At 40.0% G+C, this 27,174-nt stretch overlaps 1 protein-coding gene across 4 annotated transcripts in view; it reads left to right on the forward strand.

Moving 5' to 3' along the window:
- Window positions 1-27,174, forward strand: part of LOC135225767 (protein TsetseEP-like) — a 102,619-nt gene that overhangs the window by 257 nt on the left and 75,188 nt on the right. For 3 of the 4 annotated variants that reach the window (XM_064265216.1, XM_064265220.1, XM_064265222.1), the window contains exon 1: window positions 17,332-17,394. The exons of the other annotated variant lie outside the window; for it this stretch is intronic. In XM_064265216.1, the coding sequence (XP_064121286.1) occupies window positions 17,347-17,394 (48 nt within the window). In that variant the 5' untranslated portion in view covers window positions 17,332-17,346. Of the gene's footprint in view, window positions 1-17,331; window positions 17,395-27,174 lie in introns of those variants that run through there. 4 annotated transcript variants of the gene reach the window in all.

Raw genomic sequence — 27,174 nt, forward strand, 5'->3', positions numbered from 1 at the left:
ACTCGGATTTATGCTGTGTCACATTTCCATTTGAAGGTTATAGACTACCGGCATCATTTCATTTTCCCGGTTTGGCTTGACATTTGCAACTGAAAATCCTTTATTGAGAAAAATGTCCTACACTGATTGGTTTTGGCTTCATTCACTGTGTACACCATGCCTAATATCACTGGATGTGTTTGTAAGGGGAGTGTGGAAATCGTTCGTTTTAAGCTCCTGGGTCACAGCTTTCCTCCTCTATACGAACGTTCAAATCTGTTTAGTGAAAAAAGAACTCCCAGATAGGATTGGGATTAATACTATAGTCTCCTACGTATTAGGAATGCAAGTTAATACCGTTAAGCATTCACGTCAACAATTTCCAAAACTACAGAGAGGATTGCCCTTTATTATCTTTTTTTTTATTTTCTATAAGTAAAAAGATACTGAACAACTAGGAGACTAAAGTTTCATGTGTTTAGCAATGCTGATACCAGTGACATTAGGCTATGAAAGTTACAGTAATCTAAAGTGTTCGTAATGTCATTTTCTTTGTCACCTGTGGCTGAGGAAAGAAAAGCCTCTGCTTACTCGCTTCTTCGCGCACCTGTAGCCTTGCAGGTAGGGTAGACTATTATAGACTGTGCCTTATTACAGGTTGCATGGGCTTTGTAATGGTTAGTAATGACGTTACCATTAAGGAAGCTGATATTGTAATTCGAAACTGTTTATCTATATAATGACAATCTTTGCAGGTTAGGAGACATTTAAGTTTTGAATGTCAGTCACACAGTTGATTGCACGAGGAACGAACCAGAAAAGTACGAAAAAAACCTGACGACCCAGGGGAATATTCGTCGATATTTTTGTGGTCAGAGACGAGTGGCTACGTGCTTTTGGCAACCCTAGTGTCTAGACTAGTAAGGCGTGCCTCAAGTGGATCGTTAGTCCCAACTGATCATTCATTGTATAATCTCTATTTTTTTACTTGCTGCTAGGATGTAAGTTCTGCAGTAAGCAAAACAAAGCTATAGTGGATTTAGTCTTCCATTCATCAGATACTGTGTACAGTGTCTTCATTACTATTACGAAGGAATCTACTATAACTAGCCAGGTCACTATTAGCCCAGCTTATTCTGAGTAATCAAACGGTTCCATCTCTAAGGCAGACCAGGTATATATATATATATATAGATATATATATATATATATATATATATATATATATATATGTGTGTGTGTGTGTGTGTGTGTGTGTGCGTGCGTGTGCGTGTGCATCAAATTAGACCTAGCTAGGTACATAACAACAAAGAAAAATGGACCCAATCCAGTTTATTTTTATTTTTCTTGAAATTCGTTATGATGTTGAGTGGGGAAACCCTAACCTTTGCCCTCATTTGGATATAAAGTTTCCACATTTTTATATCTTAGATCAATATATTGGTTCTGTATTTCTTACGATGCATTTGAGAGCCGGCTGCTGTACATTTTGTTGTATTCAGCCTTTGCTTTAAATAAGTCGAGAAAATCAGTAAGGACTGGTGACTTTGTCCCCAGGGGATTTATTCGTCTAAGTTTCTGAGCACCGAGCCCAATCTGCTGGCAACGGAAACTTAATTGGTAAAAGAAGACCAATATTCCATCAAAACACTCTTAATTGACATGAATTTGGCAAAAATTCCATAAAAAGTTTATTCTCACTTCGAATGCATAAGCTATTTTTTATATACAACAATAACAGTGTTCTGCTACTACATTCTTCATATTCTTTGGTTACCAGCAGTGCTTTAACTTTCCAGTGATTCCATACGGTATTACGTACTCCTTGCGTGCTATCATCTTGATTAGAAAAGTGCTCAGAGCAGCTACTCACACGGAATTGGCAGCAGTTTATAAACAAATATTCAACATTCACTCGTGAATCTGTTGGAAGGTCAAGTCCCAGAACAGGTAACAGCTTTACGAGAGTTAGCTTCGTTTACCAGATTTCAGAAAGACCCAATATTTCTCTTTCGAGTTCAGTATGTATTCATCAATACCGAGAAACTTCTGACACTAATAGGAATATCTATAGTGTAACATTTCCTCGGTTTAATGATTTTAATACTTTAGGTACTCATTGCAGGAGAAAGACCCATAGTAATATATTACCAGATTTACATCTGTAGGGGTGTATAGTTTTTCCACCAAGTGAGTCAGGGTTGAATGTCCGGAATACAATATACGTGACTTCAACCGCAATGTAGAATCTTCTTGAACGGTTACCTAGCCGCTAGTTACCCGTATGTCAGCTATACTGCAGCCAGCCAGACTTTTTGAGCGTCGTTTTTCTTCCTATTCCTATAAAGAAGCCACAGCCGACCAGTTGCTGTTGTCGCCAGCTGTGCTGACGGGTCCCAGTCACAAGTCCAGAGGCGTTCTTTGGCCCATAGTAATCGCACACTTAAATTTCTTTCTCGAAAACACCTCATTTTTGGGTGTTTCGGGGTCATTCTTAGAAATCCGTATGACTAATCAAAAACGAAAAATTACAGTATCAGGATACGCCTCCTCCTAAGAACTGAATGGATGGCTTCCTGGAAATTCAACACTGAAATAATTGAAGCTCTCTAACGCTTTGTAAGCGAAAGAAGACATCTCATCTGGCTGTTTTCGAGGAACATTTGATAAGCTGAAGAGAGAGAACGCCTAAGCCGAAAGCCAAGTCACCGTCATTTGACCCGTTACTGTAATTCATGTACATTTAACCTGGCATCTCGAAACAATGTCCCAATTTAGCGTTTATTTCTTTCTTTTTTTTTCTTTTTTCGTGGTGGATGATGCATGTAAGTGGAGCAGTTAAACTGTGGGTGTTTAAGAAGACGGTCCTGTAAATGTCGTTGATTATGAGAAATGTTACAGGACGTTGCGGTTTCAGGCACTATTGCAGACAGAAGATTGTGAACAATTTGTGACGTCCTGGCTAGTATAATACTTTATTTGGTTTATATAACTGCATTTCTTTCTTGAATTCGTTTTCGTCAGCTCCTCGACCAACGTATTGACATGATAATCCAGTAATCATGTTTTCGATGAGAACGCATAAGTCTACGAAAACATCCGATTACAAAGTTGTAGGAAAATTACATACACAGGGTTCACTTATTACTGTATAGCTTTCAGCTGTAGAATAGGACGACAGTTGCTATGATCAGATGGCCTTGTGCTAAATCTAGAATATCTTTAATATAGTATAAAAAAAACTGTAAATTCAACTGCGACGTTAGGTTCTGCGGTGTAAGGCGTTACGTAAGTCCAACAAGCCTCAGGTATCTTGCTGGATGAGAGACATTAGTATGCACGAAGTCGCAGTCTTGTCAATCAACGAACCCCTTTATATGTGGGAAGTTGTAAGAATGACATAAATGCTTAGAGTAACTCATGATTAATATTTTGTACTCCAGAGCTTTTCGCTCTATTGGCGAAGGTCTTAATCATAAAATAAGATTACAAATGCAATATATGTATATATATATATATATATATATATATGTATATATTATATATATATATATATATATAATATATATATATATATATATATATATATAGTATTTTCGCACTGGTTAACATCTAACTCCGAAGAGGCAGCAGTGATGATTCAGTACTACTGATCTGTATATTTATTTTTGTCTACTAAATTCACTGATGGTGTGTTGTAAAAGTGGGATGGAACTTTTAGTTAAGTTACCCCAGTCACTTAACAGAAAACTGTCATTTTTCATGATGAACATCTCTCTAAAACGCATTTAGAAAGTCAATTTAATACTTTAGCACATGCAAATCTAAGACTCTGTAATTGCTAAACCATTCCATTAATTTACAAACTTTCAGCGTTTGAATTTGGTTATCAGTCTTTTTTTATGGATCTGGTGTTTAAAATGGCTCTGACGCAGATGGTATTAATTAAATGCCCTCCATAACCACTCCTGTATTCTATTGCCCGCATATCTGGTCATTTATCTCCTACTCAATCGATCCTTGTATTAGTCATCGTGTTCCCAGTCACAGGAAATACCAGCCATGTTGTGCACCAAGCCATTTCCCCTTCTCTCCTCTCACTGCCTGGCAGACCATCTGTCTGTCTGTCTGTCTACTCGTCTCTTCCTCTGCATTTTACTTTTCGTGCCACAATTACGCTCTGTTTTATTTGGAATTAGATCTTTTATTACGTAATGAAGATTTAGCATATGTGCTTTCGAAATTATAGAAATTTTACAGATGTTCGTGTTTTCACTACAGTTTTCCTTTTTAGTTTTAATTAACATCACTAAACAGGAGAGGTTACTTTCCTCTTTCACTTGGCAGTTGTGACTGCTGGAAACTCTCTCTCTCTCTCTCTCTCTGAACATTAAATTACGTCATGAATTATAAAACGCAGTTCGAGTGGTTGCTGAGTCCCCTTTATGAGTGATTTGCTGACTAATACATTTTTCATACATGGTGTATGAAGCCCTGCAAACTGCAATTGGGTAAGGACCCCGGTTAACAGTTTCGGGTGAATATGCGCCATAGTGCCTCATCTCCCCTGGAACATGCGTTCGACACCTGTTAAAACATCAATATCATTTCGACTAGCAGTTAATCTTGTCGGCTCTGCTTCCTCCCGCCAACCCCCAGCCTTCCACCATCTCGGTGGAGTCAATGTAACGCCTGCGTTTCTGTGTGTGTGTGAGAGAGAGAGAGAGAAACTTGTCTGTTGACTCTTTTACTTTCCTTCTTACTCGTTATGGTATGCTTTGTTTGTTCTCCCCTTTATAATCCTAGCCTGACCACCTTGTTATGTGCAGCCCAATTTATCCTGACCTTGTAAGACTTAGTTCAAAAGCAAGCCTTTGAGATGTTAGCTTTGAAATGATGTGAAGGTGTCACCGCCCTCGTACTGAGTGTCAAGCAGCAAATTTCATGCATCCATTTATCGCATTTGTACGTGCTTGGCTCTCATGCTCTTGGCTGTATGACTGTAGTTTGTCTCTTCTCTCTCACAATCTCTCAGTTAATCGCCCCCCGCCTCACCCAACCCCAACTCGCCTACTTCTCGTATTCTTCCTCCGGCGCCCGCGTTTGCCGCCTCTGCCTCAGATGTTCTCCCACACAAGCTTGTTCTCGCGCCACCGTGCAGCCATGTTCTCCATTTTATGTCTGGTGCTCCTACCTTCGACTCCAATGATGCTTGCTGTTCCTTCGCCGTATCCCGTGTGATTTTGCATCGTGTTATACTTTATGTTATACTTATTTACCTATGTTTTATCTTTAAGAAGCTGTCTGTGCCTGCATCCTTTTCTAAGTCGTTTTGCCACGATGACATCTGAAAGTTTGAGTTTCGAAGGAGAGTGGCTGCATTCGATAGAATTAGTTACATTGCTCACATCCTTATTGTCACTGCAGATTCAGGCAGTTTTATGTAATTTTCATTGTTATTGCGAAGGAATCGGTAAGCACCTTGGTGAACATAGATATGTAAACGAGTCTACGAAAAGATCTCCTTAGGGCATAGCATTTTATATATGGATAAAATAAGAAAGGCTTAGAAAGTTATTAATTATGGTTTGCGAACGCTTCCATTAATGTAACATATAACAAGTTTCAAGCCCAATGGCAAAAAGTTATACTTATAGAAATGGATGCTTACGATAACCAATGGACAGTACTCGCTTTATTTTTTGTCATATATAAACGGGCTTAGTGGCGTGATCAGTAGCTTTGTTCCCTAACAAGCAAGAGGTTGCAGAGTCAACTTGGTCGAGAAAGGGCAGTTGGGTACGCTCCGTTAAAAAGTCATTGTCCCTTGTTGACCTAATGAATTCTCGCCTGAATTATTAATAATTGGGTCAAACCCAGGAATAAAAACGGGGCTAACAGTTTCTAGGATTAAAAGCTGTGGCAAGCGCCTCAGTGGCGTGGTTGGATTGGTGTTTGCTTCTCACCTCGGTGGTCGCGGGTTCGATTCTCGGCCATTCCATTGAGGAGTGAGAGATGTGTATTTCTGGTGATAGAAGTTCACACTCGACGTGGTTCGAAAGTCACGTAAAGTTTGGTCCCGTTGCTGAATAACCACTGGTTCAATGCAACGTAAAAACACCATACAAACAAAAAAAAAAAACTGGTTAACAGTTTCCTCCCAAAATAACTTGCTGTGAGCTAGAAGGCCGAGTCCTTCTAACTTCACGGAATTAAAACAGTTCATTGATTTCTTGTTAGTGTGCTCTGTTTCACTATCAGGATGGAAGTAATTGAAGTAAAGGATGGGTAGATATTCATTTGGAGGTTAATATGATTACAGATTTAGTGACATATGGGTTGTCTTACCAGTCTCTCTCTCTCTCTCTCTCTCTCGCTCTCTCTCTCTCTCTCTGCTGTTAGGCAGTTGTCAGGAAGACCACGTGGGTAAGGGCAATGTTTAAGTTGGCAATTTGGAAAATCCCAGTGCCCAAAACGATGTTAGCCTCCCAGGCGTTTATTCCCTTGAATACGGCCGGCCCTTTTTTCCTTATTTTCGGTGGGAGTGACTGCAGGGATTTATAGTTCTTGGGGGGACTGGGGTTCCTTCTGTTCAGGAAATACCATATTTTCTCCAGAAAGAGCACATCTGACCAACTTACGACTCAGCCTCAGCTTTCAAAGATTTCTGTAAACCGTGGAAGGCAATGTATAGCATGTGCAGATTTGATTAGTGCATAGTACTGTGCAACTTGAATATATACTTCATCTGCAAACTATATTCGTATTCAAACTATGTAGACAAGACCCAACGTGCAAATATCACAGACATGTACACACCGTGATTACATAAGATTGTCTGCAATAACTGTATCATAAAGTGCAGACTACCCTTCTTGCTCTATGTTTATTTTCTAAAGGTCAAGAACATGAGAGCGAGTTGACCCCGTCATGTTATTGTTGCTGGCATCCCTTTCCCTTGTTGTTTGGACCCAATTTCTGCTGTGTCGTTAAAGTTACTGAATAATCGGGGTCTCTGTTTCATGTAGAGCCGTCCCACTCGTGGTAACCTCTGTTTGATAATTTAACTCTGGTATTTATGACTCAGGGGGATGGTGGAGATCTCCCGTCAAAATGTCGCCGCGTCTGTGTTTTGAAGTGGCATGAGATCTCGGGAAGACTTTCAAGGTTGCATCAACAAGCAGCCTTTTGAGCTTTTTTTTTTATATACTACACATATTTCAGAGCCGAAAGGCCAAACTGATGTCTGCTGTAAACTCGGCGATTGTTTATATGTGGCTTTTTTTTAGAACTTTTCAGAAATAGTTTTCATTTATGCCGAGGAAACATAAAAGGACGAATTGGCATAGGTAGAGCTCGGTCATTGTGATGTTGAAAATAGTGATACATTTTTGGTGATAATGATTTTCTGTATCTTTTCCCAATTACCGGTCATTATTCATCTTTTATGGCTCTTCTGATGCTTCATTGCAACGTAGGACAAAAAACGGTTTCATAGGATGTCTTTTAACCTGTATATCTAAACCTGAAGTCTTATGGTAACTTGATTTTGGCATATGCCAACTCGGAAGCATTACGAAGTACATCTCTCTCTCTCTCTCTCTCTCTCTCTCTCTCTCTCTCTCTCTTGTGTACTTTCATTCATTTTAAGCAGTTATTTTGATGGTGAACAGAAGTTCAAGAATGAATGGAAATTATAAATGAAAGAGACACAAACGAGGTTTGTTCAGCCTTTGTGATGGGTGGCTTTTGCCTTCATGAGAGAGAGAGAGAGGGGGGGGGCCGGGGGGGGGGGGGGGGAGAGAGAGAGGATGCTATCATAGAATCGGCTGAGTAGCATAGTGGTGGATATGTGAATGTGTGTGCATATGTAGCCTATGTATGTATGTGAACATTTCGCAATTTTGAGCTTCCTCCCCCACGCTGAGAGAGGCGAGTGTTCACCTTTAACGCCGCAAGCTTTCAGACGAGGTGGGTGGGTGGGGGGATTTGGGTGGGGGTGACGACTTCACGCTATTTCTCTGTCGGCGCTGTGCCACTTTCTTCTTCCCTTATCAAGTGATGTTCGCCAGAGAGCTTTCTCGAATGGAACGAAGGGACACCTTTTAAGCTTTTCCATCTCTGTCTCTTTGAAGGATGGGAAGAGAGTGAGTGCTGTGTTCGTTGTGCTTTGCGTGCTTGTGAGTTCCCTTCCTCTTTAAAAGCTGCAGATAGGCCTATACTTTTCCATGCAAATGGTTATGGCATATTGGACGCGGCCCGTCAGTTTGTGTAGGAGCGTTCTGCCCAAAACCACACCGCCTTGTAACAAAGGAGCGATAACTACTGTCATTCCGAGGCGGTACCGTTGATTATTAATGTTCAGCTAGTTTAGACATTGATGAATTTCACTTGTAGTATAACATTTTACTGGTCGTGAGCGATGTCTACGTATGTTCAAACTTAGTTGTAACATGTTTTTTACCACGGAAAGTAGAATTCGTTTTACACTTCTGACCTTTGAGAATTTGAGTTTTTGGACGGAATGGACTCTATTTTTATAATAATTTGTCACAATTGCACGAACCCACGGCACGTGCACGATATGAGAATGTCAGGGCAGCTCATGGAAGACTTAACTCTGGTTGGTATAGGGCAAACAATCAACTGTAGTTAAAAACAAGAAAACTTAATCTAGTCTAGAGTTCACAAGCCTGGAATGACGCGCATTATTGTAGGGATCTTGAGAATATCATCATGGGATGGCTGAGTCTTACAATTCCGTATTCCAGAAGTTTGTTTATGGGCTCAAGTTACTAAAATATTGGTAGTATACAGCTAGAAAAGATGTTCATAGTTTTCACCAAAACCAGGTTTTCTAAAGACATTTACCAGAGAAGACTGAGGAATATAAATTTATTGCTACTTTTATGTTTTTATTTATATATTGCTACAAAACATTCACATGGATAAACCGCTCGCCACTCACGGAGGCCCTCCTCCTTAGCAGAAGATCGACCTACTCATTTCATTTATAATTTGCAAATTGCACCTCACCCCAGTCTTATATCTTATATCAAATACAGCACTGTCAATTTGAGAAGGCCTGTTTGCCATGTCATTATTCTGACATTTTCATATTCTCCCTCCAATCTTCGGTCACAAAACTTCTCAGGTGCACAGTTTATAGCATGTTCTATCATTCTGTCCGCAGAGCCTTAATTCAGACTTGACTATCATTTCAACCATGCCTGATGTTTGTTGTCGCAATATATTCCCAGTTCTCTTCATATTTGCAATTAGTCCTCCACCACATAGGCATTCCAGGGTATTAAAATCTAGAAGATCCTTTTTCCATTATAATGTCCACAGTTTTTCTTTGAGCATTGAACCACCAGATGTCTCCACTACGAACTTGACTCGATCCTTTCAAGCGTTTCTCGTCATGTTTTCGTTAACTTATCTTTGAAATGTTTACTGCTTGTTTATCAGTTTCGAAAGAATGTAAGTCAAAGGAGAGCTGGATTACTTCTGAAATCTGAATTCCGGTTTTAAATATCCAACGAGTCGAAATATTTTTGGTCAGCTTGAAATCAGTCGTATCATTTTTTTCCTCCTGGCCTTTGTATCCCCCACTGTTATCATTCCTCTTCTTTTCCCACTCTCCTTCTTCCTCTTCTGTCCCACATGGTTTTGTCCTTTCCCAAAGGGATTTGGAACTTCGAAGTGAACTTTTATCAATTTAGAGAAAAATTCCCAACTAGAGTCAACGAAGTTAAATGGGTGTTCTCAGCCCATCTCCCCCCCAACCCCGGTCCACATCCCGATTCCCCTTATCGGTTCCCCTTGGCTTCTCCTCCTCCTCCTCCTCCCCTTTTTATCTTCGATCACCTCTCCATTTTGACTTCCACTCTACACTGCCTATTTTTGTTTTTGGTTAGCCAGAGAAACACTTTATTGTGCAAAAAAAAAATAAATAAATAAATAAAAATAACAAAATACAGCACAACGACAGGCATTCTAGACATGGTTTTCATATAGGAGAAATTCCTCTGCCTGTAATGAAAGGCATTGCCTGTGATGTTGTTATACATATCTTTTTCCACTCTATTAATGACTAGACAAACGTCATTCATCAGGTCTGATACGGTACTCGGTAGTACAAAATATAAATAATTACAGAAAACTACATCGGGGAATTACAATATATAAGTAGAAATTTTTCATTAAAAGATTACACCAGACGATGTGTCTTCATTATTAAAAATATGCAGTATAATATATATTATATATATATATATATATATATATATATAATATAAATTATTTGACAACGAACATAATTGCTGGTGAGTATCATGTCGTATAATTCACAGTGATGAATGTGCAAATTGTTACTTTATACCATGCTAGCATTACCTAACTGAACGAATTACATTTAGATGAGAACTTGTTTCTAATGGACTGACGGCTGGCCGTACCACCCAGAGGTGTCGGTTCTGCATCCATAGTCTGCTGTGTGTTGTTTGCTCTCTCTCTCTCTCTCTCTCTCTCTCTCTCTCTCTCTCTCTGCATTACTTCTATTCCAACCGAATCCTTCAATATACTCAAGGAGATGGTGCCAATTTATATAATCTACTCTCCCCTTCCTCGCTCCTTCTATAGCAAGCACGTCTGCTGTCTCGTTGCCCAAGACTGCTATAAAACTGAAACTATACACAAAACTACTTTAGTTATAACTTAATAAGCAGTGTGAGTTTTGCATCCATAATTCTCTGAAATTTAACCTCTAATAACTTCAACAGTTTCAATTATACTGCTTCGAAATTACCAACACGGATAACACCTTGAATGAGGGACAAAGGTCAAAGAGGTCCTTTGAAGTGAACTGTAATGGAAAAGAAATATTTATTTGGAAAAAAGGTTAAATTACTTAACAATTAATAAAAAAAAGAGCATTCCTGGATGGACCCTGAAATACTAAAGTTTAATCAGATTTGACCTATATTGATAGTTAGGGACAATGAATAAGCTTGTTGAAGCAGGCAGATGTTGGCATTTGTAAGTTGAATCGATTTAAAGACATCTAATGTTTTAGAAGTTGGCGGCGAAAGTAACTGGGTTTTCATAGTATTTAGCCGTAGTTATCTATGTAAGATAGTGCTTTAATTACCAAGTAATTTAATCATTGAAATATGAGTTACCTCACATCTCTGGGAATTGGTGTTACTTAATAAATACATGGATGATGGAACAAACGGAAAGACAGAACATCTTGGATGCAGGTGTACCTCACAACTAGAGGTGTATTACACCGGTAGCTCGATACCCGTAGACTGGCCGTTGACAGGGACTGGATGAGGGAGGGAGGGAGGGGTCGGTAATGCTGGTAGCAATAGCAAGCGACAGCATTAGTAATAGTAGGGGGAACTTCCGAGGTGGATGGGTGTGGTGCTGTAACGGCTCTTCTTTATTCTTTCTCCTCCCATCTCTGATCTTCCTTCCTGTCTCCACCCGTTCTCAGGTTTCCGTTGTCCACACTACCCTCAGGCCCCCGCCCGCAGCCCCCCCCCCCTTCCCCCCTCCCGCTCTCACATTTGTATCCCTTTCCCTCTCCCTCAAGACTTCATCCAAGCGGATTTTTCTTCTTTTCCCTGAAAGTTTCGCTTTTTCTGCCGACTTCTTTTCACGAAGATTAGAAGGACATCGCTGTTTCTTCTCAGTCTTTTTAATTTTAGAAAGCGAAATATGCTGGATTCGGAGTTATTTTATCTGATGCACAAGAGATCAATGTCCTCAGCCCCTCCCTTCCCTTCGCCGCAGACAAAAATACACACTATATTATTATAACCTTGAGGATGCCTGGAATACTTTTGGGTGGGGCCCAAAGTTTGAGGGAGATGAGCTCTTGATGATATAACCACACACGGGTTGTTTGCGTCAGCAACTTTTCTGTTTTAAATGACTTGGCTTTTAAATTCTTTCCCGCGTGTTTAATGTGATGGTGATTATAGAATTATTCGAGATGACCATTGTGACGACGAAACGAATGAATGTATTTAGACCTCGGTAGGTAATAACGTGAAAGGAAAGTGATAGACTTGGTTTGTATTTACCTGGCCTTTCCAGGAAGTGGGAAAAGTATTTCGGAATCAATCTGCCGTACCTTTTGTAAGCATTTTCCTTTCACTCTCTCACGATCGAAATGGCTTGCTGGCGTCATATGCTCCTTTGTTGTGTGGATGGCGGTTGCACAAAGAAGAGTGAATGTTGTAAGCGCTTCGACCTCGTATTCAGAAACTGTTATATTACAGCTACGTTAAGGAATGTTGCATATAATAACGGCAAACTGATTCTGAATCCCTCTGAATACATCTAAATTTCTAACATGATTACAGTATTTTTCCCCAAAACAACAATGGTATAACGAAGCAAAACAAAACGATTGGTTTTCGAGGATTTCCAACTTGATATCAATAAGTGGCGCCAGACGGAAGGTTTCCCCCGGGGAGAACGTCGTCTGACTCAACACAACAACTAAATAGTACCACACCCTAATTTTCGTAGTCACGTAGGTCTTGACTGTAGTGGTCTGCTGAGTGAAGGGTGTCCACCGCGTTAGTCACACGAAACGCCAGGAAGACCGAATGAATCAGCTTTGCTTAAGAAGTGACAGTGGTGGCCACAAGAGGCCATCAGAGCCGCCAGTCATCTCGCAGGTGAATGCCAAAATATCACGTGGCCTACAACAGGTGGAAAATGCAACGCAACTGGTGGTTTGCGGCCACAAACAGATTAGATCAGAAGCCCCACTATGCACACAATGAAAACCTACCCGTGGCTCACGCACGCACACACACAAAGCTGTTCCAGCTGATTATACAAACGTGATCAGAATCATAACCAAATTAGACCCGCCATAACTGGAGTGTCATGCATACCCAAGCTGTTAGTTTTAAGAGAATTGTCATATTAAAGCTAGTAACCGGTTTTGGTTTTTGGCCTTATTGTAAAGTAACTAACGAGACGTAGTGAAGGTGAATCCAAATGGGTTTCAAATTTTTATTTATTTATTTATTTATTTTATTTTTAATTCACAACAGCGCCTTTTGTCAGCACCTCTTCTCTGATGTCGGCGGTGACATGAAAGCAAACTCTCTTAATATTTAAACAATTTACACGCATTGTGTGGATATATGTGTGTGACTGACTAATTACATCTCAGGTGGTCCTAAGTTGGTTTCATGGAAATGCAACGGTGTTGCGGTCCTTGTCACCATAGAAGAGAATGTTAGGGCGTTGTCACTTATAATGGCAGGGCGGGGTCACTCTGCAATGCGCCGCCCTTTCCGTTCATTTGTGGTTAAGTTGGCACTTTGGTCCTGCTTTTGTCCAGTCAACTGACGGTGTTTGCACGGGCCTTTATGAAACACTTCCACTCGATAGCATATACACTGCACATCTGCAACAGGTGCCGTACTTCCTCTGTTGCATCAATGTTGCTAGGTTGACTCTGGTGTCTGCTGAATTATTACAAAGAGAGGGGGGGTGAGGTTGATAACCATAGTGGGTGAGAGGGGGGCTTGTGAGGGAGAGGTTGGTTTCCATTTCGAGTTCATATTTGATCTCTGGTTAGGGAGGGGAGGTTGGGTGATGAATACATCGAGTATCTTGGTTAATTGCAAGCGAGCGCTGCGACGGATCTTTGAGAGAGATCTCTTGTTAAGTGGAGGCCCTGAGGGAAGTGGAGTCATTGGGAATCTCCCTATCATTCATAAAGCCTAGAGAAATGAGGTCCTGTGACTAGATGAGAATGATTCCAAAGTGGTCTTACTATACACCAAGACTTCCAAATCTCTCTCTCTCTCTCTCTCTCTCTCTCTCTCTCTCTCTCTCTCTCTCTCTCTCTCTCTCTCTCTCTCTCTCATAACTGCATGCCACTGCGAAATATCATCGTAATGAATATTTTCCTGTTGGCCATCTATAAAAGGAAGCTTGAATAATGCAGTTGGATGTTGTTCTGTGGACGTGCGGTTGCTATTCAGCGGTGTTTCATTGTAGCTTTTCTTGAGCTCGCAACGGCTGAATGCGATGCCTCCTGGGAAGAACACCTCAGGCGTTTTCATGATGATGTCGAAAGTAGGGAAACTGTTGGCATTCCTCACTCGTCGTTGGTTAAAAAAGAAGAACTTCCTTGGGCCTGGAACACAAACAGTTTTCTTGCAGGGGTTACTTTGCAGATCACTTTGAACTTCAGGAGCGTCTGTGCTTATAGACACATGTACTGTACAAATAAAATTTGGCATAACAAATCTGTATACAATATCAGCAAGTGCAGTGCTGCAAGCATTGATCGTATATGAAAATGCTCTCGCTTCCACAGGCCTGCCTATTCAACACCAGTATTTAGAGAAGCTCTCTCTCTCTCTCTCTCTCTCTCTCTCTCTCTCTCTCTCTCTCTCTCTCTCTCTCTCTCTCTCTTTTAACCAACTATAATTTAGATGAGAAGAAATATCTTTTCCTTAAAATCTATATTTTCGTTCTCCCTCCCATGTTCACAACATTTTTTCGCTGCGAATCCGAGTTAAGAAGATTTTTTTCCCCCAGGGCTTAAAGGTGCTTGGCTATCACAGACTTTTTATACCTGTGTATGCCGTTACATAACACTGTCTTCAATCATATTTTCTTGGGTTAGAGTGTAATTTCGTATTTTCAAAATTCGTCGTGCTGGCGTCTTTCTTACAGATTATATATATATATATACATATATATTATGTTATATATGTATATATATAAATATATATATATATATAGATATAGTATATACATACTTACAAAGTGATATATAATATGACTGTAAAATATTTTCTGTTAAAACAGAAATCCATCTAACGAAAGGAGCCATAAAAACAGCTAAAGGGTAGAAAGATATAGCTGTATTTAGGAGACAGTTTCCGAAATACAACTCTTAACTGTCTACCTTTTTGCTGTTTTTATGGGCTTCTTTTAGTTAGATGCATATATATATATATATGTATATATTATATATATATATGATGTATGTATTATATATATAGAATATATATATATATATAGATATATATACATGGTGTGTGTGTGTGTGTGTGTGACAACAAATGCCTAAATTCCAAAATTCCATTCCTTCCACTTGATAGACAGAAGGAAGATTCATCGACTCAGTCCTTGAGTGGATGTGGCCGCTGATTTCCCGAGTGTGAGGAGTTGAGTAAGCGGGTCTGTCTGTCTGTCTGTCTGTCTATTCACAAGAGAAATCTAATCTGGGAAATAATGGAATATGAATTGGAATTGTAATCATCTTGTATTCAGATCGGTTTGTGACGGGTCTTTATATGAGTCATTTTTGTTAGGCCGCAAATAAATGAGTGAGCGGAAGTTGTTTAATGTGTCTCTGTATAAATTGGGAAACTTTTCCCTGCTGGGAGTTATTTAATTGCTAGATACAGTGATCATTTCATTGTATGAAGTATAATTGGACTGACTTTTTTTATGTGACAACTTAATTCATTTGGGACGTCATTCATTGTCTGTGAGTTGCCGTTTGTGTGGCACGTCCTGAGAGGACGTCATTTTCGAGTTTCGTGGTGTGATGGACTTCACGTCACATCATGGCGCTGCTGATGTCGATACTTTATGTAGAGCAAATTTCCCTTTTGGTTGTCTCTACTACAAATTCATGGTTCTGTTTTGTTTTTGATGAAGTTCACAAACAGTCTTGCATCAATATAAACTGTAATTTTATAAGGTTTCTCGTTTCTCAAAAATTTCGTTTTGAAAAAAGATTGGAATTGACTTCAGCCAAGAATATTTTTATTTCATCCCATTTTTTGTGCATTTTTCCACATTATTTTTACCCTGGAAGTTTCGTTAACTATTGAATTCATCTAATTAAATCTGGAAAAGTTTTGAGGTGAGTTTAGTCGAGTTTAGTTGCTGAGAGAGAGAGAGAGAGAGAGAGAGAGAGGGTCGAATGGGATGCGGTTTGAAGTTCAAACTTTAAAACGGCGCGATTTTTCTCTCCTTCGCTTCGTTATTTGCTCTTTTCGTTGGCAGTTTTTCCTGTTTTAGTTTGCTCTTGCAGAGGGGAGGTTGGTACAGCAGTCATCTCTCGGAGTTTTAAATTCTCTCTCTCTCTCTCTCTCTCTCTCTCTCTCTCTCTCTCTCTCTCTCTTTATATATATATATATATATATATATATATAATATATATATATATATATATATATATATATATATATATATATATATACTATATATATTAACATTTTTTAAATAAAATCTTGACTATTGATTATTTTTTTAAAGGTGCATTCCCTGTTAGACCAAGGCTTAAATGAAAATGAGATTCTAAGAAAGGGATGGCTGTCTCCCAAAAAATTATGCCTCAAAGATCAGGTAATATTTTTTTTTTACATGTGAAGTGCAAAAAATAAAGCAATTTTGGCTTGAACGGTGGAAGGAAAGAATGGAATTGGGCCCAATACTACTACGTGGTACTCAGGATGAGGTCAGGTGTGATGATTAGTCCGAGTGGTCCTAGAACCTGTGATGTGTGATTACTGGTATCTCTCTCTCTCTCTCTCTCTCTCTCTCTCTCTGTTGTGTGTGTGTGTATATATATATATATATATATATATATATATATATATATATATATATATATATATATATATATCGAACTGTAGAGTAAAGCCCAGAAACACACTCTAACCAAGGTTTCGAAATTTCACGAAATATCAGGGTTATCATCCGTGTGGACACTTGCCAGGTTCCCTTTGTTCACCCTTCTCTCTCTCTCTCTCTCTCTCTCTCTCTCTCTCTCTCTCTCTCTCTCTCTCTCTCTCGTCACCCCATGTAATATGACGACCATGAGAATCTTCGCTTTCCTTTTCTTTTTCAAGAAACTGGCGGGAAAAAGAAATTTTAGGCCGCATATAGTTTCAGGATTTTGCTGCTTCCTTCTACTCTGAGGAATCTCTCTCTCTCTCTCTCTCTCTCTCTCTCTCTCTCTCTCTCTCTCTCTCTCAAGCAATAAAAGTAAAAATGATGAAAAACTAGAAAAACTAGCCTACCAAACCCGCCCCCTCCTCATTTTCGAACACGATCTGAGAAATCATGACTTGGTCGGGTTCTGAGTCATTTTCAGTTTCCCAAAAATCTGATCATTAGACGTCAAGTCTGGGGAAAGGGGAGAGACGGGGATTTTTGGGGAAGGAGATACGGGTTATACCAGGAGCTTCAAAGCACTCGTTTGCTGGTAGTTTTGTTTTTGCCAGTCTCTGGAAAGGCGGCAGTAGAGATGTTCCTGCCTGATTGGGAAACCTGCATAATATGATGTGAGCGGCCGGTATGCATGTTCTTCTTCTGCCAGGGGTTTGCTTGTTCCGAGTGGATGTGGTGAGTGGAATAATGTACCCAAATTCACATGTGCTTATTTGTTATTTTTTTCCGAAGTTTATGACTACCATCTTTGCTCGCGTGTGGTTCTTCGCATGCGTGTCGTCCTGCTGGATCTGTGTCTGGTGGAATTTGCTCGAAAGGTGAGTGGCCCTTGTGAGGCCCGATTGCAGAGGAGGGACGGGGCTACTGGCAAAGGGGTACGGATGTCGAACAATAAGTCCTCATTTGGATAGGATGAACCGAATGTGCTGCCCTCAGTTCTGGCACATTTCGTGTTTCAGGTACCAGTAATGAAAGCCTTCAAATTCTTGGCAAATTTGCACAGAAGCTGTTCTGGTGAAAAGGCATCGTGTTAATGAGATGCAAATTATACCCAGCAAGATAAACAGCTCAAGTTTAAATGATGAAAAATAGAGCTACAGTGATTTGAAATCTTGAAGATATGCGTACACCTGATATATTCACCGGCTGGGTAGAATATAGAGTGTGATTAGGAATATTGCTCCTCCAGACATAATCTGGAAACGAAGCGAGATGGCTGACAAAGATCTCAACGGAACAGCATAAATGCCAAGGACCATTATCGTTCTGCCTAGCATTATATATCAAAGAGACTTCACTGAATTCAATCTAGTTATGGTGTTCCCACGGAGGAGTGGTTTCCGAACAAAGGCCGATCTTCTTGTTCGTGTTTGCAGTGGTATTGTTGACTTGCACTGTCTGGTGACTAATGGTAATGAGGTAGTGTGACTAGGTGGTTTCTGATCTGCCTGGGGCGACGACCACGCTCGGCGCTACGGCAGATTTCACAACGATCAAAGGCTGCGTTCAGGGAGGGGGAAAACCGCTGGTAGGAAATCATTCTTCTTGGAGACAGCGAGCGTTCCAAGGGGCATGGGAGCCTTGCATTTAACGTTGGCGGTACAAGACGCTGCACCGGCATACTACTTTATTTCTGCATGTCTCGTCCTGATTTTTCCCGGTCTGGTTATTTCGTTTGGAAAAAGTGAATCAAAACGTGTTCTAGTGGTAACCATTTTAAAATGTTTATCTAATAAATCAGAAAAATATAGAAAAAATATATCACTGGCATTTTAAGAAATGATTTGCAAAATAAAGACAATAACCTTTTTGTGTATAAGAATACTGGCTTTTCAAACCATTCAATGTTAGTTATCTTAGACTTGGCTGGCACATGCTTCAATGAATGGTGTTGGGAGATGATTAGTCTGCCAACGCTGTTTTGTCAGATTTTGCTCCATTTGTTCCATTCTTAACTCTCGTGGGGAGAGAGAAAGATAGGAATACGAGTTACCTCTAGTGATATATTCTGAACACATTTCTCCTACCTTACAAGTAATTACTTATATTTCGTTGCTCTGACGTTCCTTTACTTGAGTAAAAGTCGGACTTGGATTAATCCGAGAGAGCGAATTGAAATATCTTCCCTCCCCGAGAAAGAGAGAGAGAGAGAGACCTTGTTTACGGGGCTGCCGTCGGGAACGAAAATTACGTTGTACTGGGAACGGAGAGGCACTGTTCCCCTGGGTGGTGCCACAGAGAGAGGCTGATCTCGAAAATTTAGGGGTCTTAATGTAAGAAGAGCTCTCTCTCTCTCTCTCTCTCTCTCTCTCTCTCTCTCTCTCTCTCTCTCCCCACAATATTGCAAGTTACAGCTGCCATTCTTTTCCGGGTTATCATCATAATGTCCCCAGAAGCGAAAATAATTTCCTTTTGCAGTAAAATGCTTGAGTGTTGCTAATGTTTTTATGTGTTTACTTACGTAGTTAAACTAATGATCTGAGTTACTGTGTAGCTATGTGCATTATCAGTGTCATTCTATTAAGTCGCTTTATTGGCATTTGAAATCGTTACTTAGGTGATTTTGTGAAAAGTTCCTTACAGCAATTGCAGTTTCCTTCCATGGACCGCATTAATGACGAGATTAGAATATCTGGATTTTACTTTTCGCCCTAAGCTTCAAGTGGAGATTTCTCCTCCTTTGAAAGCTCACTCAAGCTCATTTTTTCCGAGTCTGTCCACTACTAATTGGACTCCTGTTTCACTTGGATCCTCTCGAAGGGATGACTATGATACAATATTCAAGACGATAATATCTACTTTCATCTGGTTTTTTAATGAACGGTTCTCTTTTCACCAACTGTTTTCACGATATGGACGTTAACTCATTTTGAGAAAGACACAAGATAAAAATTGTACCTTTGCAGAAAACGTCATCCTCGTCATGTTTTTGCTTCTTTGGTTACCTGCTTCGTCAGTAGTAAAGCAACAGCCCTTATTCAATTGCAGTGGAATATCTTGTTAATAAACAGTTTTCCAGCAATTTCCCCCGTAATTCAAGTTAATTAACTTGCGGGGAAATGAATAAAAGAAAAAGAATTTGTGTTGATTTTACAAAGTTAATCTTCTTACTCCGCTAGAGGCTGAGCAGGACACTAGAATGACGCGTTACGTGAAAAAAAAAACAAAAAAAAATCAGCCTTAGCCCTTACGATTCGTTCATTATTATTTTTCCCTCGGCTCGTGGTGGGGCTGGCAGGGGGCACACGGTATTTAGGACGCAACAACAAGCTTGTTCGAGTCATCACATCTGCCAAAGGTTGCTACTTTTTTTATTTTTTTTAGTAAGATTACATGATCCAGATTGCTATGACCTCATTCGGCCCTTGCTCCCTGTGACCGCGCCAGAGCTCCAAGTGTAAACACACATTCCTCAAGAGGTGGAGAGTCAGTCAGGTGCTGTTTTGAATAACATTCTCCTCCTCCTCCTCCTGTGGCCATTTGCGCCAATTTTTATTGATCGTCTCATAGAGTTGGGAGTCCGAAAGCATCTCGAGCATGACAGTGTAATTGTTTAGCATTTCCGTTACCTTTTGTTTTGGTTTTCCTCCTGTTTCTTCATCGAAGAGGACTCTCTCTCTCTCTCTCTCTCATTAGATTATATATAGCAAACTTTGCCTCCATTTTATTTTATTTAGCGCATCATAGATTGCCTTTTAATCGTCAGCACAATTCCCCTAAATCCGGTGTATATGTATGTAATATTCTCTCTCTCTCTCTCTCTCCTCTCTCTCTCTCTCTCTCTCTCGATACCGGTCCTTAAAGTCACTGTGCCCTATAGAAGCACCGTTTTTCAGGAGCTCGAATCGAATGTCAACAGGCTTCAGGCTTAATATAAACGCTTTAATAAAGGCAAGTGTCAATAGACCTGAAATATTCTGTTTGCTAATAGCATCCTGGGAATGTACTGGTTTTAAAACGCCTCGTCTATTTACACGCCGAGGGTCATGAACTAGGTTAACCCTTTCAGTGTAAGCGGAGATTAGCTGGGGTAGGGGCCCCTGGGGGATTAGCTAATGGGTATTGGCAGCGATTATGACGTGAAAATTAATTTTGCACGGTGACTCATCGTCTGAGTAGCAGGGAAAAATAAGATCACGGTGCAGTTGAGGGGTTGCATTTGGGATGTAGGGGTTGGAGGTTAGGTGTTGTTGGTGTTTTTGTTGTTGTTGCCTATATTTTGTGATGACTTCGTGTTTTCCATATCACTTGAGTTCAGAGAGTTGTTTGAAATACAGGTCGTCGCCAACCTTTGAGAGTTTGCTCGATGGACAAAACGCGGCCATTTCTCGTCAATATGGATGGAATGGATTATAACGTTTGGGCCAAAGGCCAAGTACTGGGACATATGAGGTCATTCATCGCTGGAGAGGAAATTGAGAGTAGGTGGGATTGGAAGGTGTAACAGGATGAAAACCTCACAGTTGCACGATAAAATAATTGTTATGAGAGGGTGAAAAGTAAGATGGAAGAAAAGGAATGAAAGGGTAGCAGCTAGGGGCTGAAGGGACGCTACAAAGAGCCCTTAGTAATGCCTACAGTTTTTTCGTAACCCTTAAGGCACAGATGTTGTTTCAAGCAAGATACTCCCAAAAGCACAGCCGAAGTCTTACCGGCCCCCAGGCTTCTCTGTTAATATCCTCAGTACGGCAGCCTTGGCATGTAGAGCATAGCTACTGCAACAGCTCCCCTGGGAGTTGTATGTTCTCACTCGGCCTCTTATCAGAGGTTCTCTTTTGTTTATCGGTTCCAATTCCCATCCTTCTTTCTCTACACCTCCATAGTTTATGAATGGTTTTTCTGTTCTCTTCTGTTTCGCATGTGCAGTATTGTATGTCTTGAAAGAAAAAATCTAGATTTAGCGTCTTCAGCAGAAAGCTCATTCCTCATCTGCTTCACTTCTTCGCCTTCCAAGAAAAATCTGAATCTGGCTTTTTTTTTATTCTCTACATCGGGAAGTTGTCCTCTCTTTATCCTCCGATGTGAGGTCAATTAATAATGGGTTACGCTAAGGTATAATCCCCAGTGTTATTCAATTTATAAAATATTTTAAGAAGCTAAAGGGTGTAAACCTTGGTTTAATTCTTTGTTCTCAAGTTTCCCTATATTACTTATATTTGGGCACAGCTTTTCTTACATGAAAGTGAAAATTCTTGTTACAGCTAGAAGCATCGAAATTTGGTGTGAACTCTTCCAGTAGTTATTTTAGCTGGCATGTGAGTTTCGCGCCAAGAATCGGAAAGCGCTGAGCCGAAGCCGTGTGGGTAGGATCGGGTCCTGGGTAGGATTAAGCTCTCACCGGCTGCACTCCGGGGCTTTGCCTTCCTACCCAAACCTCCTCGACCCCTTCTTCCTGAGGTTGTTGTCGCGCTTACATAAGGTGCGGTAGAAAGAAAATAGATCCCGTTCGGTGATGGTAGTGTTTCTTTCCAATTTCCGCTCGTATTCATTGGACATTCTATACATCTGCTGCACAGTTCTGTTGAATGACTGAGCCTACGGTTACTGATAACCTGCATCATTCATGACGGTCTGTGTGGCTTTCTCAACAACACACGTGAAATGACATCAACAAAATGTCTCTGTCGTCCGCCTGCCATTGGATGTCCCAGAAACGAAGCAGGACTTCTCGGTCTTTCCATCCGTCCTTTTGACCCTTTTTGATAACCATCCCCTCTATGGCCTGTTTTGCCCGGCTGCTGCCATGCCCGTCGTCTTAAAACGTGTGTCGCCTCGACAAAATCACTCTAATGTAGTCGTAGGGTTTGGGGCTATAGCCTTGGGAGAGCCTACTTAAGCATTCCGTCCGTTACGTCTCTGCTGCTGCGACTGGTGTGACTGTCACAAGTTTTCCCGATCTCCCGCTCCTTCTGGAATACCTGCTATGTATTGCCACGATTTTTCTTTCGTTTTAACAAACTGAATTTATGAACGCGCGTGCACTGCTCGACCGTTCATCGCGCTTCCAGGTGTTCTTGTGCCAAGAGTATCATTGGAAGACGCGTGGTTCCAGACGTTCGGATTGCTTAGGACTTTCTTTAGGACTTTCTTTTGATTCCTCCCTCCAGATCCACTTGATTCGGCGAGAGAGAGAGAGAGAGAGAGAGTTTAATAGATCTGGTATCGTAGTCAGCCTTGAAAACCCTTCTTTTTGTAAGCTGGTATATCTCTGGATGCAAATTCTGTTTTGTGACGTTTAGAGCCTTGTTACCAGATAGTCGTAAAAAGGCTTAAAGATATTTGCATGTGAATCGAAAGCTAAAGGTAAAGGTTACTTCCAAAAAGGCCTCTCTTAGTCTTAGTTAATGACCGTTTCAAAAGATTCAGTCGGTTGCCAACCATATGTTCATGGCTACTTATAAATATCAATTTATATGTATATATATAGTATATATATATATATATATATATATATATATATATATATATATATATATATATATTATATATATATATATGTGTGTGTGTGTGTGTGTGTGTGTGTGTGTGTGTGTGTAAAGATCTAGAGAGAGAGAAAGGGAGATTGGCTCTAAGTTGAAACTTTGGGGTGATTGACACACCATTATCTCCTCAAGTCACCCGAATATTTTGTCTTAAGAAGCAGCTAGGATACTTGAAAATTGTAGGCACGAAGCCTTTCGTCCGTCCCTAGCAAAATGAAAGTTTTGAGCATCACAAGGCGAGGGCAGTGAATGTTGCTGAGTTGGAAGTAAGAAAGGAGGACGGATAGCTTAGAAATGTTCGAATTCTGTGTAACGTTTTCCGAGAGACAAATAAAAAACGCATTGTGAGGATCCAGATTGTGGGGGGATGAAACCCCGAATGTCCGCCATCGATGCCAGGCCTGGCCTTGCCCATAGATCTTGGCCTTCCTTCCCTACCTGTTTTCTCTCCGAGCGATCGCCTTAAAATGTCACCCGTCAAGACTTCAGTAAACTTTTTCATGGTGATATCTTGGATAAGCAGTGGTGGACTTGTCAGTCCAGTTTTAGAAGGAGCGAAAAAAAAAGTGAATGTCTCGATGAACTAGGGCGTTTTTTCAGTTGCTTTGCAGCTCAAAATAAGAAAAAGTCACCGAGGTGTAGGGTATTGTGCCAGTTTTTATATGGATTCATTTTTTTTAGGTGCCTATTTATCTCGATGTTACTTTTACCCTGATGATCAAGGGTACAACTGGCGGCCAGGTGACTTTTTTTGTTTCCGTTGGCAACAAGATGTGTGTCAGTAATGTAAATGGTAGTGACACGTCATCTCCGTACTCATTTGTTCGTGGATAAAGTGTTGCACTTCATCACGCCTTTCCATTCACTGTTCAGTTTAAAACTGCCATGATGGGGGTGGGTAGCGAAGTCTAGGAAAATTTGGGTGTGAGAGTGTAGAGAAAGGCGAATTGTGGCGGTTAGGGGAAATATGACCCTCGAGTCTGAGAGAGCAAAATTAAGAAGAGCGAAAATTTCCCCCTCGCAAAATAAGATCCCACGGAACGGAGAGTTGGAGAGCCGATTGAGGGTACCTCAATTTGCAGCAGATGGTCCATTATGAGTGATTTGGAGATAATCACGTAATGATCATACTCGGCAAAATTGCTTCTATTCATTCTTCCCTTCTATATGAGGGACGCAGCCATTTCTGCATTGTTGAGAAAGATGTATCTAATGGAATCGACGTTGTTAGCAAACAAAATGCTTAGCTGATAGGCTCCGTCGAGAAATATAAAGCTGCTCAGAGGAGCAGCTTTTATATGTGGAATGTAACATGAAAGAATACACGTAAAAATATTTGCAATCTCCAGACTCGTGTGCCTCAAGGGACTTTTGTTGAACCTTCCACGTGATTTTATTCAGACTGAATGAACATGTCACATCATTCGAATCAAATAAAGTCTAGTTTCCTCATGGTCTAAAAATATTTTTTTTTTTCTAAAACCAAAAATTGAATAAATAAAATACCGTAAGCTGCTGAAACTGAAGATACAGCACCGCACAGGTAGATAATGAGGCGCGAGCCCCTCCTGAGGCATATTTAGGGGTAAATGGCAGATAAGCAACGCGATTAGACAAACCCCTCCATGTAATCCCCGGATGTGCGAGGGAGGCTATTTAACAGTAGGGATTTAAATCCGTATTAAAGGGTTCTCGAAGCTCCTCCCTTTATTGGCAGCAAGAATGATTGTATCTCTTAGAGTTTACGTAGACCTCGTTATCACCAGTATGGCAATTGACCTTTCTTGCCGCGTGGTTGTTTAACCAAATCATTTAATTTTGGCGTTAATACTCTCTCAGCTTAACGGTTGACATGAAATGGCTGATTACTCGAAGCAATTTACTGTTCAGATTATGTAAACGTGTTGGCTATGCAGTCAGACATGGGATTGATTTTGACTTTCGTTTTACGTTAAAATGATCTGCGATTGTCATTTTGATTCATTTCCTCACATTACACTAAATAGTTTGTTTGTAAAGATATGCACTTATTTTAAACCTGATAACAAATTGTTAACAAATATAAAATTAATTTCATGGCGAATTGCAGTCATTATTTCTGCTTAATATCCAGTAGAAATTGCAGCTATTCTCCATATTCTAATACGGGCTGTCTCTGGGTGGTAAACATTTCACATTCGTATTTGCCTTCGCATAGTAAATGAATTAGGTTATCACAACACTTTCTACAATCACCAGCTGCGTAATATATATATATATATATATATATATATATATATATATTGTATATATATATATATATATATATATATATATATATATTATATATATATATATATATATATATCGGTATGCGCGTGTGCTGCAAAGAACTATAATTAAAGTTCTACTTTCACCTCAGTTTGAAATCGGTTTTCCTTTCGGAAAACCTTGAAATATAGATAGGAAGTTGAAGAAAATAATTTACTTTGTGACCATGGGCGGTCTAGAGCCCAGGTTACGAAGGTTACAGCTCCAACATTCACCATTGATTTAAGGTTATAAGAATGGAAAATGTTTCAGAAAATTTCAAGAAAAGCCGTAATTCAATAAGGTCTCATAAGCATTTTATTTTTTACACTTGATGTGTTTGTTTTTTGTTTTGGTTTTTTGGTGTGTGTGTGTGTGTGTGTGGAGTTCTATCACATCACCGTGATTCATATACACGCATTAAGCTACAAATGTCATTTAATATCTAATTCCCCTTCGGTTAACATATATGAAAGTATATTAATTCCGAGGTAGAGGTAATTAGATAAAGGACATTTTGTAGCTTAATGCGTATATATATATATATATATATAATATATATATATATATATATATGATATAATATATATATTATCAGCTGTTCAGTAAAATATTGTAAAAAAATAGAATGTATTATGAGGCCTTAACTTACTGCTTTTTTTTTTTCTTGAACATTTTCCATTCTTATGACCTTACACCAATGGTGAATGTTGCAGCTGTAACCTTCCTAACCTGGGTTCCCAGAACGCCCACGGTCTAAAGCTGATACATGTATGTATATTCAAGGATTTATTCTTTGGGTTTTCAAAAAAGTGAGCCAAAGGCGTCTTGTCTCGGTGGGAGGTGGTCATTCATTTGCCTGCTGACGAGATCCAAGGTTGTTTAGCTTCGAAATTGACATTGATTTTTCCATTCAAATGCATTTGGCACAAGGCACCATTGATTGCTCTTCTCTTTGTAATTGTGATATTTTCGTCTGGTGTGTGAAGATGTTTTTTGATGTCTTTAATAGTTGAACAGAAGAGAACAGAGATTTATGATAAGAGGAATTCAGTGAATGATTCATAGTTTTTTGAACAATGATCTTTTCCATCACAGCCTTATGTTGCTCAGTTGATACATTGCTTTCCTTACAATTATGCATGAGGATAATATAACGTTTATAAATGTTCAGTGACGAGGTGCCAGGAACACACAAGGAGTGAAAGAAACAAACAATTGCCAAGTCCCATGAAATGACCATCGAGAAACTCGCCATTCGAGATCCAGACGGGAGGGATCGGCCTTTGCATCCTACAATGGGGCCACTTGATAGTGTCCTTAGGTCACCCATACTGGAGGACTAGCTGTTGGGACGGGTCCAGTTTAATTTGGGTGTTTTTTGTTTTTTCGACTTATCCGGACTGATCCAGAAGTCGACAGTGGAGAACGAGTTTGTCAGCTTGAAGGATAGATAGAGAAGGGAATCGTGGCTGGAGTTCGACGAGTGTTGGGGGCCATTGCGTGTCCAGTCTTGGCATGTTCTCTCTTTTATGGGTTCGTTTCTTTATTTGAAGTTTCGAGATACACGGGATATATACTGGAATTATGCGCTTCGTTATTATCTGAATTTGTACTTACACATGCGCGCGGCGACACACACACACATATATAAATAAAGGTATAAGCCACGCGGGAAAAATAA

The sequence above is a fragment of the Macrobrachium nipponense genome, chromosome 13 (assembly GCF_015104395.2).
Source record: "Macrobrachium nipponense isolate FS-2020 chromosome 13, ASM1510439v2, whole genome shotgun sequence".
Classification (NCBI taxonomy): Eukaryota; Metazoa; Arthropoda; class Malacostraca; order Decapoda; family Palaemonidae; genus Macrobrachium; species Macrobrachium nipponense.